The sequence below is a fragment of the Simochromis diagramma genome, unplaced genomic scaffold, assembly GCF_900408965.1.
Source record: "Simochromis diagramma unplaced genomic scaffold, fSimDia1.1 OVJJ01000293.1, whole genome shotgun sequence".
NCBI classification, from domain to species: Eukaryota; Metazoa; Chordata; class Actinopteri; order Cichliformes; family Cichlidae; genus Simochromis; species Simochromis diagramma.
Window position 1 is genome coordinate 21540298 of NW_024386801.1, and position 18392 is coordinate 21558689.

An 18392-nucleotide genomic window follows, 5' to 3' on the forward strand; every position below is an offset into this window, starting at 1 on the left:
GTTTGATTTGTTTGTCTAAAAACACAGATCCCCAGGCTAATTTTAAAATTTCAGATCACATCTTAATATTTTCACATGGAAAACTAGTGAATGGACGACATTGCTTACTTCAGACCAGCACTGGCCACGCCCCAAAATTAGGTAATAATTTTAATAAACATGAGCGCAAGAGAGAGGAAGACACTCTACAATGAGCTGAAACATTCGCTTCTTATTAATTCCTGCATATACAATTTTTATCATTCATATTGTGTCATTTTGTATGTCCCTCGTGATTTCATCGCCCCCTTCACTCTGGCGTGTGCCACTGCAGTAATTTTAGTGGCCACCCCTATGAAAAAATCCTAGAGGCTCCCCTAGAGTTTAAAACAAAAAGTCAATTTGTAATTTATCACATAGATTTTGAAAATACATGCACAAGTATTTAAATACTTCATCATACTGACACAAATAAGACCCGACTCATTAGTGGGCAACGTACGTTTTATTTTGAAATGCCCAAACGGAAACTATCGACTTGATTCCGGCGAAGTTATCACCTGTGCGGAGTAGAAGCAGGACCCCCAAAGGGAAATCAGTGAGGGCAGCAGGATTTGTTTTACATTTTTCCGGCACATTCTCCCTGTTGTCTGTGTTTGGATTCGACAGTTGTGTTTTTTTTACGAGAAGCACGTCTGGAAAGAGAAAACGGTGAACACAAAAATGGAAATAGAGAGGGAGCTAAAGAAGGTAAGCTTTGCCCCCGTGTTCTTCGTAGATATCTCGCACAGTTTGGGGAACGCCCTTAAGGTGTGCAGAGCAAGGGACAGGTGGCAGAAAAGTTACAGTACTGTAGGTTATTTTACAGTTTAAGTTTCGGTTTTAATTTCGAGATATTAATGGTCTTTATTTATTTATTTTTTTTCAATTAAAAATTTACTTAGTTCGCTTAAATACGCTTATTTCACATCCTTGGGTAGTTGATATTGCTGGAACAAACTCACGTCGATCGGTTTACAAACTTGGAAAACATAGGTCGCGCCCTTTTTAGTTACTTCCCTTTCAGAATAAGTTCCGATGTAAGAAACTGCGTTTGAAATGTGACAAAGTCTCACTCTGCGTATCAACCAAACCCCCAACCTCTGTAACTTAATAGCGGAACAGCTTGACCCATTAACTGACCCATTTTACGTACAAAGTCGTCCTCCTTGTTCAGGGTTTTGATACTGTATTAATCCGCGGTGCTCAGCGTCCTCGGCTCTCTATAAAGTAGAACAAATCACTATGACAGTAAAATGCAAACCAGCTGTGATAGTTAATTTGTCCATAAGTAAATGTTGCCGTTACAGCTGCCGAATTGAGTGTTGAACTGTCAGCAGGGTTTCAAGAATATTAAGGCTCATGTCACTCATAATGCACTTGAGACTGTAAGCCAGATGCATCAAAATCTAATGTTTTATAAATAGAGTTTGGGCATCCAAGGGAGAAGACAAAAGTTAAGAGTCAGGACAGGCAGGAAACCTTTTTACAGTACACGCTTTGTCTAGTGAATAGTCATTCATTCATCATCATGGATCACTGTAGATACTCGTTGTTGGCATTCACTAGATTCCTCTTATGCCCCCCTTCTCCTTAGTTTACTTATGGTCCATAGATAATCTGTATAAATAATTCTGTTCGAGGAATCCAGGTTTATGTAGTGAATACACATGAATATCAACCAGTCAGCATTTTCCATAGAAGCTATTATAACCTCTTAAGTAGTTTAGGAAAAGAAAAATGCATTTTAACATCTGTTAAAGCTTTTGTAGTTATCAGAATCAAACTGTATGGATTATTATTATTATTGTTGTTGTTGTTGTTGTTGTTGTTGTTGTTGTTGTTATTTATTATGGTTATTGACAAGTTTGTACACAAACAAGGATTGTGTTTTGGTGGCATGGTGCAAAAACATTGGTACTGTACTGTTAATTTATGCTACTAAGTTAATTTGAGCTTTGGGGGATCTTTGCACAGACCTGCAGAGATTTGGTAGCAGTGAAGGTGGTTACACAGACTGGTGGTTTGTTTTGTATGAGTTATTAAGCTGCAATTTAATGTCTTCAGCCACTTGTAAAAATATGGTTTACATTTTTCCTGCATTAAATTTCAGAGCTTTCAGCTTCACTCTGAAAAATTGACTAAGAGTGAGAATTTTACAGGGACAAACTGTTTCAGTGAAGATGAGGGAATCCTCTCCTTAAATAGGTCTGAGCAGCTGGATAACCCAGACAGACAGTCTGACATCTGCCTGTAATCCCTGGGGGAGATCAGCCTGCCACAGCTGCAGGATTTCTGTCTGCAGGAGGCTGCAAGTTCACAGAGATGCTGCTGTGATCTGTGTTGCGCTTGTTCAGGAAACGTTACCATTGTGTTTAGGTGATATTATACTCAATTAAGGTGCTGCATTCTACTTAACAGAACGTCTGACGTAATAGGCTGTGACTATAGGGTCGTGGCGTACAGCATTGCCATTCTGCTGACTCTTAGAAGTCTGTGGAGGTCTGGCTAGGTTTATTTCTTACCTAAACACCTAAACCATCATTAAAGCTTTCATATGACTTTGTGGTAGAAATAGAACCACACCAAAGGATTTCTCTATTTGTTTAAATCCTGCAGTGATTACAGTGTTATGAACTGAATTTCAGTTCAAGTGAATCATGAAACCAATTAAATCTTTGTCTAAAACAACAGTAAGCGAACTGAAAAATAGTAATATTTTTTATGACCGTATTCCACCTTTACAGAGGAAAGTTTGCCTTAAAAATAGAAAAAGTTGTTCATAAATTTAAGGGTGGTTTGACTGAAACTTCCTTGACACCGTCTGTTATTTAAAGCATTAGAAACAAGATGTATACATGTAAGTAATTGAACATTCTTTTTAAAAATATGTGTTTTACATATTTTACATCATCTTGATGATGTTACAGAAACTGTGTCCAGCGTCTGAAAGTAGCTGGCCAGCTCCAGCTAAAGCGACTTCTTCCTTGCCACTGGCCTGCAGCTCTGCCCTTCTCCAGTAAAGTGACTCATGAACTATGAGTCACTGGACCTGAATCATAGACTTTGTGTCTAAGCTGGCTTGTAGCAAAAGTGTTGTCATCAAAATTAATCACCCCACAGGCTTAGTCATGAAACAAAGTCATTGATTAACTTGAAGTGTGAATCCAGATGGTGCAGCTGCCTTCCAGGGAAGCATGCATACATGCTGAATGAGCTCTGCCAAAAACAGTCGTCCTCCCTATGCTTGAGATAAATATTTAGGCTTCAACCACTTAGCCTGTCCGCCCTTAAAGCATACCAATAAATGTTTGCATTTGCAAAGTTGAAAATGATGTTTTAGTTGGTAGTGTAAAATGACATTTTAAATAATTTGTTCTTTTGTCTCAAAGTTCAAGTACTTTCTGCAAGAGCCTGAACATCTTTGTAGTACCATCTGAAACCCCCTGAGAATCAAGGACTGGAAGTTAGCAATGGATGCCTGCACACCTTTGTAATCTTGTTTACTTTTTCATAATTCAGGTTAAACTTTTTATTTAGACAACACTGCCTTCCACAAATATTTCTGCATCAGTATTAAAATGCAAGTAAAATCATACACAGTCCTACCCCAAAAGAATCATGCTTAATTACACAGAAACTCTCATCTTCCCTCGTTCCCTGTGACAGGCTACTCCAGGCTGCTCCTTAAGTTCTGTTTAAGCTGCTCATTGCAAAAGACACAGGAGGCGAGTACATCTTACAGTTTAACTAAGATTTACTGATGTGTTTGGTACTTTCTAGGACCATGCTGGAACAACTTATAATTGGGCTTCTTAACATCTCCCAGAGGACAAATGTCTCATTCTGGAAATTGTGGTGAATGTTAAAAGTCTGGCATCAAAGCTTCACTTTTAAACACGAGCCACTCTCTGTCTGCATTTCTCACTCATGTACACATTAAGCCATTAGGATGGTTTGCGACCATATATAGGCAACTATTCAGTAACACTAAGAGGCTGGTGGGATCCCATCAGACACCCTGCTGTCAAGAGATGTTTTTGACCCAAAAAGACATTCTCTGCTGAGGAATGCAGACAGACAGTGACTGCTGTTTAAAAGTGAAACTTGCAACAATTTCCAGAGTGAGACTTAATTCCCCTGGGAGATTTTAAAAAGCCCAATTTAAGTTGTTCCAACATGATTTATGGTGGTACCAAAGTAGCAAAACGTAAATCTCATTTAAGCTGCTCCTGCTCTGTCTTCAGTAGGAATCCCTCTGCAGTGGGATCTACAATCTTCCAAGACCTGAAGTGGGCGTCCAACATAGACAAAATGATCAAAAGGCCCAATAGAGGATGTATTTCCTGTGTTAGTTCAGGAAGTTCAATCTGCCTCAGGCACTGTTGATCAAAATGTACTCTGCAATACTTAAGTCTATTCTTTGCACATCAATCATCAAACGGACAGTTGGGACTGCAGAAAAAAAAAAAAAGATTGGCGCAGATTTTCTCTCCATTCAGGATTTCAAGACAAATTCAGAATCAGACAAACATCATACCCTGGACACAACAGGTTCCAACTCCTCCCCTCTGATAGGCATTACAGAGCACTGTACACCAAAACAACCCATTTGTTGTAAATATCTATGTACTTTATTTATTCATATAATATGCTGTCACATTCCCATATAAGTAGACACTTATTTGTTTCTTATTCTTTCACAAGTTGTTCCAACATCGTTGCACTCTGATCTCTTTGCAACAATGCAAATATAAATATGTTAAACATGTTATTGTCTCTGTCATGTTGCTATTGTCTGTTTGTCTGTCCTGTTATTTAAATAATAAATGTATGTGTACATATACTTGGCCAGTGAAGCTTATTCTGATTCTTCTCCCACAAGTATCATCATAAACGTTTTCCCTCATTTAAATACCGTGTTCTGCTCAATAGAAAACAAAACACTGACAGTATGTGTCATTTCCTTTGTGTGCTTTATTTACAGGTGACGCTTGGCCATGAGTTTGGTGCTGGAGCTGCCTGTTTAAAATGCAAGGACAAGTGTGAGGGCTTTGAGCTGCATTTCTGGAGGTTTGAACAGTTCCTCTGCACATCATCACAGTTTCACAAGTTTCCTTTTCTTTGCTTCCTGTGTCTAAATTGCTGATTAAAGAGTGAGTCGCTGTTGTCTTGAGCAAAGCTGTGAACTCTTCAGTACGACTTTAGTTTAACAAAAATAAACAAACAAAAAATAGTGTTTAGTAAGGTTCAGTCAACAAACACCATATTTTAGTGCTTTTGGGCTGAATGATAATAAACAAAATATACCTAAGATGTCTTAGGCAGTAGGCTGCCATTTTCAGTAAACTTGGCAGGAGTATATCTCTTGTATGTCTCTTTCTGATAATTATTCTTTCTGATAATAATAATTCTGATAATTAGTGTTTGACTTCTGAAATGCTTTTCTTGCATTGAAGGATAATATATTTCCTTTGAAATGGAGTTGTTTCACCCTTGAGAACTGCAGGCAGCGTATTATTTATAGTGGATGGTAGGTGACACGCCTGCTAACAGACAGGAGTAAGAGCCTGCGCTGAAGATAAGCGCTGGTGTGGTCATGGTCAGCATTTTAGTCATCTACAAGAAATAATTACTGCTTTAGCTGTATCCCATGTTTGCAACATTTTCAGTGCTTTATGTGCTGTTGGAAAACAATGAAAGCAGCATTGCTCCTGTAAAAGCTGCCAAAGTTCTTTGATAAAACACTTTTACCTCATAACAACAAAGAACTTGCTGATTATTTTTGTTGTTGGTTTACTTTGGCATTTATTAAATTCTCTCAGATCCAAACTAACATGTTAAACACATCGGCACACCAAAAACTCCAGAAACTATTCTTTGTAATGTAGAATCTACTGTTTTAGTCAAATGAGATGGGTGGCTTTGGAAATGAGCAGTTTCTTTCTTTGTTTGACTTATATAGTATAAATGACATACTGTTTGTTAGCTGTTGAAATACTGGTAATTATAATATTTACTCAGAGCTTAACTTTGAAGCTTAGTTTATTGTTGAGCTTGCGGTGCAGGAGGGCAGTAAATAGAGATGGAGCTGCATGAGATGGTAATTGTAGTAAGAGGAGAAATGCAGACTCTTTACAAAAGTTTTGATGCAATATTAAGCTATATTTATATAAAATATTTACTTTCCTCCTGTATCTTATGTAGAAATATATCACTATATATTTTAAAACTCAACTCAGTAATGTTGAATACCATTATGAATCAGAGCAGTCATTTAAAAAAGCATGCTTATTCTGCATGACAACAACATTTCACTCATTGACCCAGTCTGCCAACTTCCCAGCTTGCTTAATTAAAAGGATTCCTATAGCAGCAGGAGCCATCGGCCTAATGGGAACATGCTGTTCTTGAGAATAGAATGTAGTCTAATGCGGCTGGGGCTGAATTTTCAGGCAAAGTTTTTATCATAATTCTATGAAGACGCTATAATTAAAGGTTGTCACCTGCCCTCTAAAGCCACAAGTTAGAGTTTTGATTGTAGAGCCTGTCATAATCATTTATTATAGTTATACAGTGTTTTTGTAAATATAAAGTTAATGGGTCTTAAACAATCAAGCTAGGTAAACATAATCTAAACAAAACAAAACTCGATTGTAAGTCATTTCACTTTATGTGTGTCAGAGGACTGCTGTATTTTTTTTTTTGTTGCAACACTGATGAAAATACCTTTCATTTTCTTTAAAATATGTTATTTATCCCAAAGTTGAGAAGCTCTTTTTCTTCATCAGTTTTAAAATGAAGTTAAAAAAACATAAAGAAAAGAGAAGATATTTTTCTATTTCAGTGTTACAGAGTTTTCATCTGGTTACCTATGAGTATTGCTATAAAGTATTGCCTATTCCACTAAAATTCTGAAGGCCTGTTTGGGCTGGAGCATGCCTTATAGTTACAAATTATGTCATAGTTATATCAAAAGATGTGTTGAGGCATGATAAAAATGCCAGTAGTTCAGTTTTAACACAGAACTTATTATGTTGGTATAATGGTGTAGGAGTTTTTATTTAATATTCTAAAAATAGAGGGAGGTGAATGAAGTGAGGATTTATTCAAATTTATCAAATATAGCAGCTATAAAGAAGAATATGTAGTAAAAAAAACTGAGACATTGCTTGTTTAGTTTGAATAAAGCAATGGTAATTTATTAGTATCAAGGTTTAAAAAGTCAAAGTCCTGAACATTTTGTTAAATTCTTCTTTGCAGAAAGATATGCCGAAACTGCAAATGTGGCCTCACAGAGCATGATGTGGCGATGAACTCGGAGGAGAACAAGAAGGTAGGCAAGCTGTTTGAGGACACGAAGTACACCGGCCTCATCGCCAAGCTGAAGACGGATGGGATCCCCAGCTACCAGGGCAACATGGTGACCATCACTTTGCCTAGCCCTGCCACTGCTTACACGGTATCACCCAGTGCGACCTCTACTGTTGTGCCCCCTTCTGCCAGAGCCGGCTCTGTGTCGTCGTCTGCCACAGCTAGTCCTGTATCCCCGTCTGCCACAGCTGGTTCTGTGTCCCCGTCTGCCACAGCTGGTTCTGTACCCTCAGCTGGAGCCTCTGCAGGTTCGACAGGCATTGGGGTTCAGGGTCATGCTCGGGTTCAGCCTGTACCAGCCAGTGCCACACCAGTCAGGGCTAGCAAAGTGCCAGTCACTGTCAGTGCCACATCAGCCAACGTAGTGCCAGTTCCTAAAGATGTACCAATGAAGACTGTCACCTATGAGTGGGCACCACCAGTGGCTAACAAGTACCTGGTAAGAGTTCATATCAGAGGTGGGACCAAGTCATTGTTTTGCAGGTCTCAAGTAAGTCTCAAGTCTTTATCCTCAAGTCTCAAGTCAAGTCTCAAGTAATGTCAGGCAAGTCAGAGTCGAGTCTCAAGTCACTGGTGTAAAAGTCCAAGTAAAGTCACAAGTCTGAAATTTTGAATTTCAAGTCCTTTCGAGTCTTTAAAAAAAAAAAAACGAAAAAAAAGCATGTTGCAGTTATATGCTAAATGTAAATATTAGACCATGTAATTTTTAAATCTGTGTTTTTCTCAACACATGACAAAATAGTGAACTTAGAAAATATACACAAATTGTGAAATTGCACCTCTTTAAAATGCAGCTCAATTAAACCTAGCTCCAAGAATAATTTTCACCGACAGTTCTGAGATAAGCTGCATGTTATTCTTGGATGCGCTTGTAGGACCGGCTTTAAAATCGCATGACAAAAATATCATACATAAATAAATGATATTTTTAAAAAAAAAAATCATTTAAAAAAAAAAAAACTGCATCACCAACGTAGCCTGGAAAACATTTGCTAGTTAGATGAAGTCAGCTATCTCATCGTAGCATATTTATAATCATACGGTTCTTGGAGTGAGTGCATACACTCGTGAAGTTTAGTAACTTCCGGTCACTGCAACAAGCCCAGGTACAGTTTACCGACGGATGGGTACAGGACCTTGAAATGCACCGTGTAGAAAGTAAAGACCATCGTACGTATCATAAGTTTACCAGTCTCACAAATCGTCGTCATAAATACACATTCGTTAACCGTTTAGGACATTTGAGCTCAACGGTAATTAATTAGCAGTGGAAATAATTTCTGGTAGCATCACAGAAATGTAGCAGTGACAATAATATTGTATGCTGTAATCGCACTGGGCGATTGGTGATACAAAACAACTGTTTTACCCTGTGAATGAAAGTATATGTTTTTGTCAATGTACCATAATAAAAGAAGCGAAACGCAATATTGTGTCAGGACAATTCACTATTTATGCACAATAAATAAAGGAGCATAGCCCGACAATTTCTGTTCAGCGCCAGACTTGCTTGTAACCTATATCACCAATTATGTTATGAAAAATGACGCATTAACTACAACAGCAGACTGACCTGTGTGGAAATGCTTGGAGCAGACTAACCTGTGAGCTGGAGTGTTCTGGGACGTTATATTTGGTCTTTGAATGGCTGCAATCCAGGCCACCCGTCGCCTCTTTGTTACTTCGGAAACATGGCTGAACAATTTCTCTTCAACGACATAATCCGATAACAACCGATCTCTTTACCCGTCGGCTTCCCGTGGCTGTCATGCGACCGGCTATTGCAGTTAATAATACAACAGCTTCTTGCCATTTTTTGTGTTTCTTTTTATCGCTGTATAACTGATTTTAATTGAAAGCCTGCGTGCGCTAGTACCGCTTGCCACGAGTTCCCAGAATCCTTTGCGGTTCTACCCGTGAATGACGTCACATTTTCAATCTCTATATAATATGCATGTTAAATTTTATATTTGGGGTAAAATATCAAGTCTTTTCAAGTAAACCGGTTCAAGTCCAATTCAAGTCCCAAGTCATTGGTGTAAAAGTCCAAGTCAAGTCACAAGTCTTAGAACATTTTTTCAAGTCAAGTCTAAAGTCATAAAATTAATGACTCGAGTCTGACTCGAGTCCAAGTCATGTGACTCGAGTCCACACCTCTGGTTCATATTAGTTAGAAAATAACTTTTCAAGTCTAAATTGAGTTGGGTTTTTTTGTTTTTTCATTCCCCACCCTCCTAAAACCCCCAAAAAGCATTTAAGCATTATCATATGGTAAAGGATTCATTGGTATAAAAAAATTAACATATTAATAGATAATATTCCTGCCTTGATCAGGAAGTATTGGTGGTATTGCATCATTTAAGATTTGGTAATAGGCAAAAACACATGAACCATAGATCGATGTAGGTGTAGTCAACTAAAAAAGTCAACCTCTTCCTTTATGACACTTTCCTGTAACCTTGTGCTTGTCTCCAAAGTGAAATTTAAGGCAAGATGTTACCATTTTAACACACTGGAGGAGTGTAGATGGTTAGAATTAGACTTCCTGGCATTGTTCAGGTGCACAGAGAAAGACGGCCTTGAAGGGGAGATTAGCCGAATCATTTTTGTTTGTTTATGTCTCCTAAAGTTCAAGGTATTAGAAAACCCTTGGCTAGCTACTGCAGAACAGAAGGTCTGCACATTTGATGTCACTGAATCAACAGTTTTTTGTTTGTTTGTTTTGTTTAGGTCTTTTTTTGTTTAAAAGGTCTGTTTCTTCTCAGTGGCAATTTCTTTCAGAAATATGTTACAAAATGTTGTTTTATTCAGTTGTCTTAAATGTGTGGCGGGGACTTTTGAAGCACTGGTGATTACAGTAAAGCGGATGTCATTTTTAATGCCAGCATCTCTCACCACCACATTAATCTTATGTTTGACATTAACTCAACTTTCTCGTCTTTTGTTTAGTCTGTTTTTGTATCTGTCCCATGTATTCCTTGTCTTCTCACTAAAAAACAAAACTTCACTTTCTTTCTGGTTAGTCTATATCTAATCTGTCTCTCTGATCTTCTTCTGGTTGTCCTTCGCATTTTTCTTCATTCCCTCTGAGGTGACTCTTTTATTGTCTGTCTCTCTGTAGGCTGTGCGTTATATTGAGTTGCTCCCACCAGAGAAACGCCCAGTGGTTGGTACAGAGGGAGCTGCTTACCGTCGGCAGCAGATGGCCCGACAGCTACCTGAACACGACCAGGACCCGTCCAGGTGTCATGAGCTGAGCCCTGCTGAGGTCAAGCTGATGCAGCAATACGTTCGCAAGTACAAGGATGAAGCCCTGGGGGTTGGAGATGTCATGCTGCCTGAAGAGATGGCTCTGGTTCAGGCAGGAGGGCTGGGTGGATCTAGTGTTGGGGTTGGAGGGGCACCTAGTGCAGGAGGGGCTGAGTTTGGACCTAGAGGTGGTGGTGCTGCTGGGAGTATTGGTGGGGGTGGAGGTGCTGGCTATAAACCAAAGGCTGGGGTTGCTGGAGTTGGATTTGGTTCAGGGCCTGGAGCTGCAGGACCTGGTGTTGGGGCTGGAGCTGGTGGTGGTTTTGGACCTGCAGCTGGTGGAGTTGGAGCTGGTGGTAGTTTTGGACCTGCAGCTGGTGGAGTTGGAGCTGGTGGTGGTTTTGGACCTGCAGCTGGTGGAGTTGGAGCTGGTGGTGGACCACTTTCAGGGCCTGGCGTTGGACCATCTGCAGGCTTTGGACCAGCTGGAGGAGCCATGGGTACTACTGCCACCGCTGGAGCCATGAGTGTCCCTGGAGCTCAGCAAGCTGGACTACCACAACAGAACTTTGTAAGTTTTTTTCCCCCCTCAGTTCACTGACCATCTGCACTAAAGTTAAATTAAATAAAAATGTATATGGTAAACACATGACATGTCACACTATAACAGATGGGAGGAAAACATACAAAGCAAAAAAGAAAAAAATCCTCACTCACAGTTTTGCATAATACAAGATGAAAGTCTTTACCAATAGAACAAATTCCAAGAACACAATAATATGTTTGACATCTAGTTAATAGATGGAGACAATAATTTTAAGAGGAACTTTATTTAAAAAAAATATATATATTATTATAATATCATGAATAAAATAAAACATGGTCAGAATACCTGTTCCCCTCCTATCTTCTAGTGTATCCTCAAACGGGGGAATTACACATGTTGTAGTTTCATTTAGTGGTTTTCTAGTTTATTTTCTGTGTGTAAGTCAAACTTAGTTTCATAATATATTTTTCCTTTGGTCAGCCACAATCCTCTTACAGTTGCCCTAGGGCTCATCGGGAAGCCCGATCAACAAACAATAAACCCTTGAAATTACATAGCGTCTACTTGTGACCTTCACATCTCATAAGAGTTGGACCCACTCCACCCTGCAATACAAATCACCTATATACACACCTTTATAATATAATGTTTCTATAATTTCACATTTCCTTCCCTTTCTGCTCATCCCATTCATCTGGAAACCCTTTGATGTCTTAAGCTTAGAAATCATGCACAAAATGTTTCTTTAAAGATGTGATGAATTGCTGGTAATATATGAAAAATAGATTTTTAATAGAATATGTAAATAGCCATAGTTCAAGTTAATACATTTGACTAAGTTCAAATCTTAACTTTTGTATGACTTGGTTTATTTATTAGTTTTCAGTCATTTCCAAACTTAACACTAGGTGGAGCCATAGACCAACCATCCCATTTGAGGATGCTGGGATCTTATTTAATGCAGTACTGCATGAGTCACGGCTCAAGTTTTTCTTATCATTACCATGTGCAGTTAATTCTTTTTGTGGATTTTTATTTCATCCTGCTTTCAATTTTACTACAATTCATGTAAAATAAAAACAAACCCAATAACATTCAAAGAGCAAAGTTACCATTGATGGAAACTTGTTATGAAATACTGTGCAGTGATAGTTTGATCAAATCAAATGGGTTGTAATGAAAGCTATTTAGGAGAGGATGTAACAAACTATTCTGATTTTTTTTTTCTCCTATATAATAAAATATCAATAGAATATATTTTCATAATGAACTATACAGCTGTACCAATGTACTGTACTTTCCCTTAAAGTCATGCCATCAGTGCCAGCAGCCCATGCGTAAGGGTGAGCCCGCTGTCTATGCTGAGCGGGCCGGTTATGACAAGATGTGGCACCCAGCATGCTTCGTCTGCTGTACCTGTAACGAACTTGTGGTGGACATGATCTACTTCTGGAAGAAAGGCAAGATGTACTGTGGACGGCACTATGGAGACAGCGAGAAGCCACGATGTGGAGGCTGTGATGAGGTGAGATGAGGATATGATCATTTGCTTCTCTTTTGATTTTGGTTTAAAAAAATTGCATTACATACACATCTGTGTGACCATTCATAGCTGAGAGTTTGTTAGCACCGTTGATGCTACATTCTGACGCATGTCTGTTTACAGCTGATCTTCAGTAACGAGTACACTCAGGCTGAGGGCCAGAACTGGCATCTGAAGCATTTCTGCTGTTTTGAATGTGACTGCATTCTGGCTGGAGAGACGTATGTTATGGAGAATGACAAGCCTGTCTGCAAGCCCTGCTACATGACGACTATGCTGTGGTAAGTCTTGTTGCTCTGGGTTTCTTTCTTTAATTGGCTCATTGGTTTAAATACACCAATGATCCCATAACATTATGACCTCTCAGAGATGCATATGATGGCCTGGGATACAGTAGAACATAAGTGGGTAGTCTGTTTGCGTAATCAACATTTTGAATATGGCCAATAGTCAGCAAGTCTGATATGCAGAGGCTACAGCTCATTATATACAATTACTATAAGAATAATTATGGTGCTGATGTCTTGGGGTACCTTTGAAGTTCTAGAGCAGTGAGCTGTTTTGTTGCACACAAATGAGCACACCAGGTAGAACGTCATATTGTTTTGGCTGATTAGTGCAATTGAACTTGAAGGATTTGTAGCAGGGAGCTGTAGCCATACCAAAATTCAGATTCTTGAGTGCATATTTTTGGCCTTAAACACCCTAATGAGCTCTAACAAGAACAACAACATCTTATATTGGACGCCACAGTGGAATGTTATGGTTTGATCTAAAAAGCAAATGTTTAAAATAGAAGATTGTCACATTTCACTCTGATCACTTTCTTTTGGAGGCATTATAACACACCAACAATGATTATAGCATTTTACTTGTTACCAAAGCAAATTACTTAGGGATTCTTAGGGCTTCGTGCAAAATCGTCTCACCCAAGTCAAACTTTGTGAAAAATTGATAGGGGAATATGCTGGCCACCCTAAGCCAAGAATGTGAAGCGCTCGGTGTGTGTTTACTGTGTTTTTTTCCAACATAATCCACAGCAAAGCTTATGTTGTCATATAACCAAATACTTGCCTTTGCTTGTAAGAGTTGAGGAATCTCTTTTTTGTTTGAGATAGTAATTACACTGTGCTGCCAAGCATTTTTTAAAAGTTTTTAAACGAAACATATTTCAACGTGTCAGGTATTAATTAGGCACCATGAGGACACCTTATAGTTTAAACCACATACATACATAGTTTGACTGCAGTGGAGGGCTAAAGCTGTTAGGGGAAGAAACTACATAGAAATAATATAGGAACTTGAAGAGTTTGAATAATAATTTTAAAATGAATTGTGGAAACCTAGATATCTGAAACTTAACTTAAAAACTTGACATCATTATTTCCTACCTCTTGTCAGAAATGCTCATCTTGCCAGAATGCAGTAGAGCCTGAGGCCCAGAGGGGTTTCCTATGGTGATTATCACTGGCATGCCGAGCCACAGTGCTTCAAGTGCTCCGGCTGCTCCAAATGCCTGATTGGCCAGCGCTTCATGGCAGTGAAGAACTTCCTGTTCTGCTCTGTGGAGTGCAAGAAGAAAATCATGGCTTAAAGGGCCAAGACAAGTCCTTCATCTTCTTCATGATCACTTGCAAAACCAGGAATCGTACAGAGAGAACACTGGTACAGCTACAATAGTCTGTTATGGTTCTTTTAACAGAAATGGTGCCTGATCTCTGTAGTATGGAGATCTACTGTAACAGTTGAAACGGTTTGAATTCAGGTACTTATTGTAAGTCCAGAAAGGATCGCAGCACTGATATATCTTGTAGTCTCAGATAGTTTTAAAAAAAGGGGGTTTCCACTTTTTTCCAGCCTTAAATTTCTTGTTTGCTTTTCTTGCACTGTTATTATTTACAGATGAGATTTCTTTCTTGTTAACCTGTGACCCACTAACCTATGCTGGGTTTTGTTTGTTTTGTTGTTGTTTTTTTGCCACCTTTTTACTACTTTATATAAAAACTACTGACATTCCCTTTCCATGCAAGCAACGTTACTGTCAGTGTTAGCCAGATTTGAGGGCTGGTTGAAAGTACATATTCAATGTAATATCAAACTTGCAGTCTGTAGCTAAATTTGAAGTTTTGATGAATTAAATTTGTGCTTTCAATGAGACATTAAAAGTAAATTCTTCCATCTCTGTCTACAAATGGCATATACTGTCTTGTTTTATTGTCAGCCAGCAATGTTATATCATAGTATTTTCATACTTATATCAAGGCACAATGTGTTGCAATAGCTCCTTGTTAGTTTATTTGTGGTATTAAAAACTGGTTTTTCTAAAATTACTTCTCTCACATACAACAAAATGCTAAAATGGTTAAATTCCTGCCTTTCAAGGTCTTAATAGGATCTCTAAAAATATAGTTACAGCTTTAGCCTTTGATTGTTCTGCTGTTTCTTCTATTTGGATGACCTTGGATTACAAAACTATTGGATGACAACAATTGAAGAGCACTTTGTTGTTACGGAGTTTAGACTTTAATGTGGCTCTTTCAGATTATCCATCTGTTCCATGCTCTTGATCACAGTATCTCAGGAGCACCTTGAAGGAGGTTTTGTCACATTTAATACAATGCTTCCTTGGATACAAGGAATGTTGAGGCAACTTGCATCTATCTCAATAGTTTATGAGAAATGAAAATCCCACAAATGTCTCAAAGGATACAGTAATAAAGTGTTTACACAAATGAACTGCAACTTGACTGGTTGTCAGAGGCATTAAGCTTTTAGGAGATAAAAATATCTCCAGAAACTCTCGTTTGGAGTGACTTCATACCTTACACTGAATCTCAGATGTGCTTTGTTTGTTCACCTCCTACTGTTATAGGAAAAAAAACAGTTTAACCAAAGTATCCAGGCTGCAATACCCAGAGGTTTTTGCATTATACTTATGGAAGGGACCTCAGCACCAGGGATTAAAGTGGGCTGAAACTATCTGGAATGACATTGTGACACCTTCAATTAACCAGCAATTAAATCAGATAGGCAGGGTACTGTCAAACTAGTTCATTTTAATGTGCTGCTGCCTGGTGTTTCTTCCAGTGTTGGCATGGAGACGCTTGCTCAGGAATGAGAATATAATAACATCATTTGTTATCACTGTGATGCATTCGTAGTATAGAACGTTGCAGTACTTCAGCCATCTAGCGGCACAGAAGAACAGCATGCATAAATGGAGTAAAGTATTTTTAAGTTGCAGATAACAAATATCAAAAAACACAAACTGTTTCTTGTCACACAATGTGTATGCTAGATTATGTACTGTTGCTGTTTTGCCTACATTGAGGGGAAAAAATGTTAATGTTAAAGATGAGATACAACGTTCAAAGGTAAGGGCTGCTCTCCAAGTAGAATTTTACACAATGGAATTTTAAAGCCTACATGCAAAGGCCCATTTTTAGAGCTTTTATGTCAGATGTTGGATCTATGTGTTACTGAATTATGTTTTTGTGAGAGGTCTTGCGAAACTATGTGATGTATAATAATTATACGTTATTTAAAGAATGCAGGAAAATGTACTAGGCAGTTTGGTACAGCTTAGTGTAGGCTAAACTGGTTAGGGTGACGCTGACCGTGATGTTGGACTGGTGCAGAGCAGGGTGTGTTGTTCAGTGTTACATTAACCAGTAGCAGACATAAATTTATCTTTAAGGTTATGTTTATTAGATTTACTCACCAAATGCTTCCTTTTATACTAGTTTTAAAGTCTGGGGGTTGGAAATCAGCTATATAGCTTGTTAAACATCTGCTTATTGTTGAACTGGGAACCAGGGAGAAAAGAATAGTGTATGACTATATGACTGACCTGGACTGAAAATCGGTGGCAGCAGGTCTTCAGAGTGGTCGATCCAAATTTTAAACTTTTGGTTCAAATCATTGATGACACGTATGGAGGAGGTCAGGAGATGGTGCTTACATGTTGAACTGGGAACCAGGGAGAAAAGAATAGTGTATGACTATATGACTGACCTGGACTGAAAATCGGTGGCAGCAGGTCTTCAGAGTGGTCGATCCAAATTTTAAACTTTTGGTTCAAATCATTGATGACACGTATGGAGGAGGTCAGGAGATGGTGCTTACAGCTATTTGTAAATGTCTAGTACTGCATTTTAACGAGTGGGATCTTGTCAAAATTGATGGGATTATGAACACAGAAAAGAACAGTCAGAGTTCACTGGAAAGCCTCTGATTGACAATAGGTTCATTTTTCAGTGTGACAATGATCCCTAACACACTGCAAATGCAGTAAAAGCATATCTCAGTCATGGGTTGGTCTCCCCATGAGCATGGACCTCAACAGTATAAAGTAGACATGGGTGGCTCAAGACTTTCACACACTCCTGTTTCTCAGCACTTGTCAAAGGTGCATGCAAATGTCCTGTGTCAGTCAGATGAGACATTGATCAGTGTGTTCAGTTTTATGTTTGTGAGCGGCTCTAAAGCTGTATCCCAACTGCATTACAATACATTTTCTGAAATTCATGTGTGAAAATAGCTTCGTACAGCCACATTCTCAAAATTACAGGTTGACCTTTGAAACGTTAAATCATCACAGTGACTCACTAAATGTATCATTAATGCTGCTTACCATAAATTGTCAACTACAGTGATGCTTTTTCTGTGTGAAAAGGATCTTTTAGATTTATTGTCTTGGCCTCGTGTAACTTCCAGCATGGTTTCAAGTACCTGTGGATGCAGAATTACTCCTGATGAAGATACTGTAAAGGTGTTGTCACTATTCCACACCACACTGTGCTGTACACTAAATGCTACAGTATGCAGAGCGTGATCAGTGTACACAAACATTTAGGAACAGTATTTATCTGCTGTAGGAGAACCAGTATGCAATCCAAATACAGCTCACTTTAACTCCTACAGGACCTATGTTGCTCTCTCTGATGGATCACCTGTTACTCTCTGGGAAGTCAGTGGTAGGTTGGCCATGATGGAAAAAACACCACTGAGGGGCTTGTATTTTCATTTACAATATGGAAAGTGTGCACAATTCAAGGAAGTGCCATTTCTGAGGAGGCCCATTGTCTTAAATGGCAGTCGGCCCAGAACTGTGCTGTTATTTCCCCCCTTTCAGCCACAACTCTACCAGTCTTCATGTGACTGAATTGCCTGGCCAGGGTCACACATTCATTACCTCTTTCCAACATCTTCCCGTGACCTTGTTCTGATTTTCTCATTTCAGAGATTCCTTCCATGGCCACTTCTTCTGTCATAGGAAGTCAGGTCATTGTTGGCATTTCACTGAAGTGTTGATCAAGTTTTGTTTTACGTGGTATCTTGAGTAAGGAAACAGTTAAAACTGTAAGAAGCAGAAAAAAAGGGGACAAGTCACCTTCCTGTAATACGTACAGGATGGAACTTGAATGTGATTTTTTTTATTTTTTTTTATTTTTAAATAAATAACTGAATTTACATGGTGCTGTCACCAGAATTTGTATTAGTCAGTCTGTGTATAGAACCAGCTGCAGTATGCTTTAATAAAAACGTTTGTGTCTCTATAATAACACATTTGTGTGTTGGAGTATATGTTTAAAAGCTGTTGTCTAGTTGAAGAAAAGTTTTGACTCAGGTCTGATTTCCATAATTCAGACTGATTGCTTA

The 18392-nt window shown here is 38.7% G+C and overlaps 1 protein-coding gene across 1 annotated transcript; it reads left to right on the top strand.

The window, feature by feature from the left end:
• Nucleotides 1–515: 515 nt before the first annotated feature.
• tes (testis derived transcript (3 LIM domains)) lies at nt 516–15464 on the top strand. Its single transcript, XM_040026529.1, is given in 9 exon segments — nt 516–729; nt 5006–5091; nt 7282–7831; nt 10514–11212; nt 12498–12713; nt 12855–12996; nt 12999–13012; nt 14133–14177; nt 14179–15464. Coding segments are annotated over 9 exon segments (1926 nt in total). The 5' UTR covers nt 516–702; the 3' UTR covers nt 14326–15464.
• The last annotated feature ends 2928 nt before the right edge of the window (nt 15465–18392 follow it).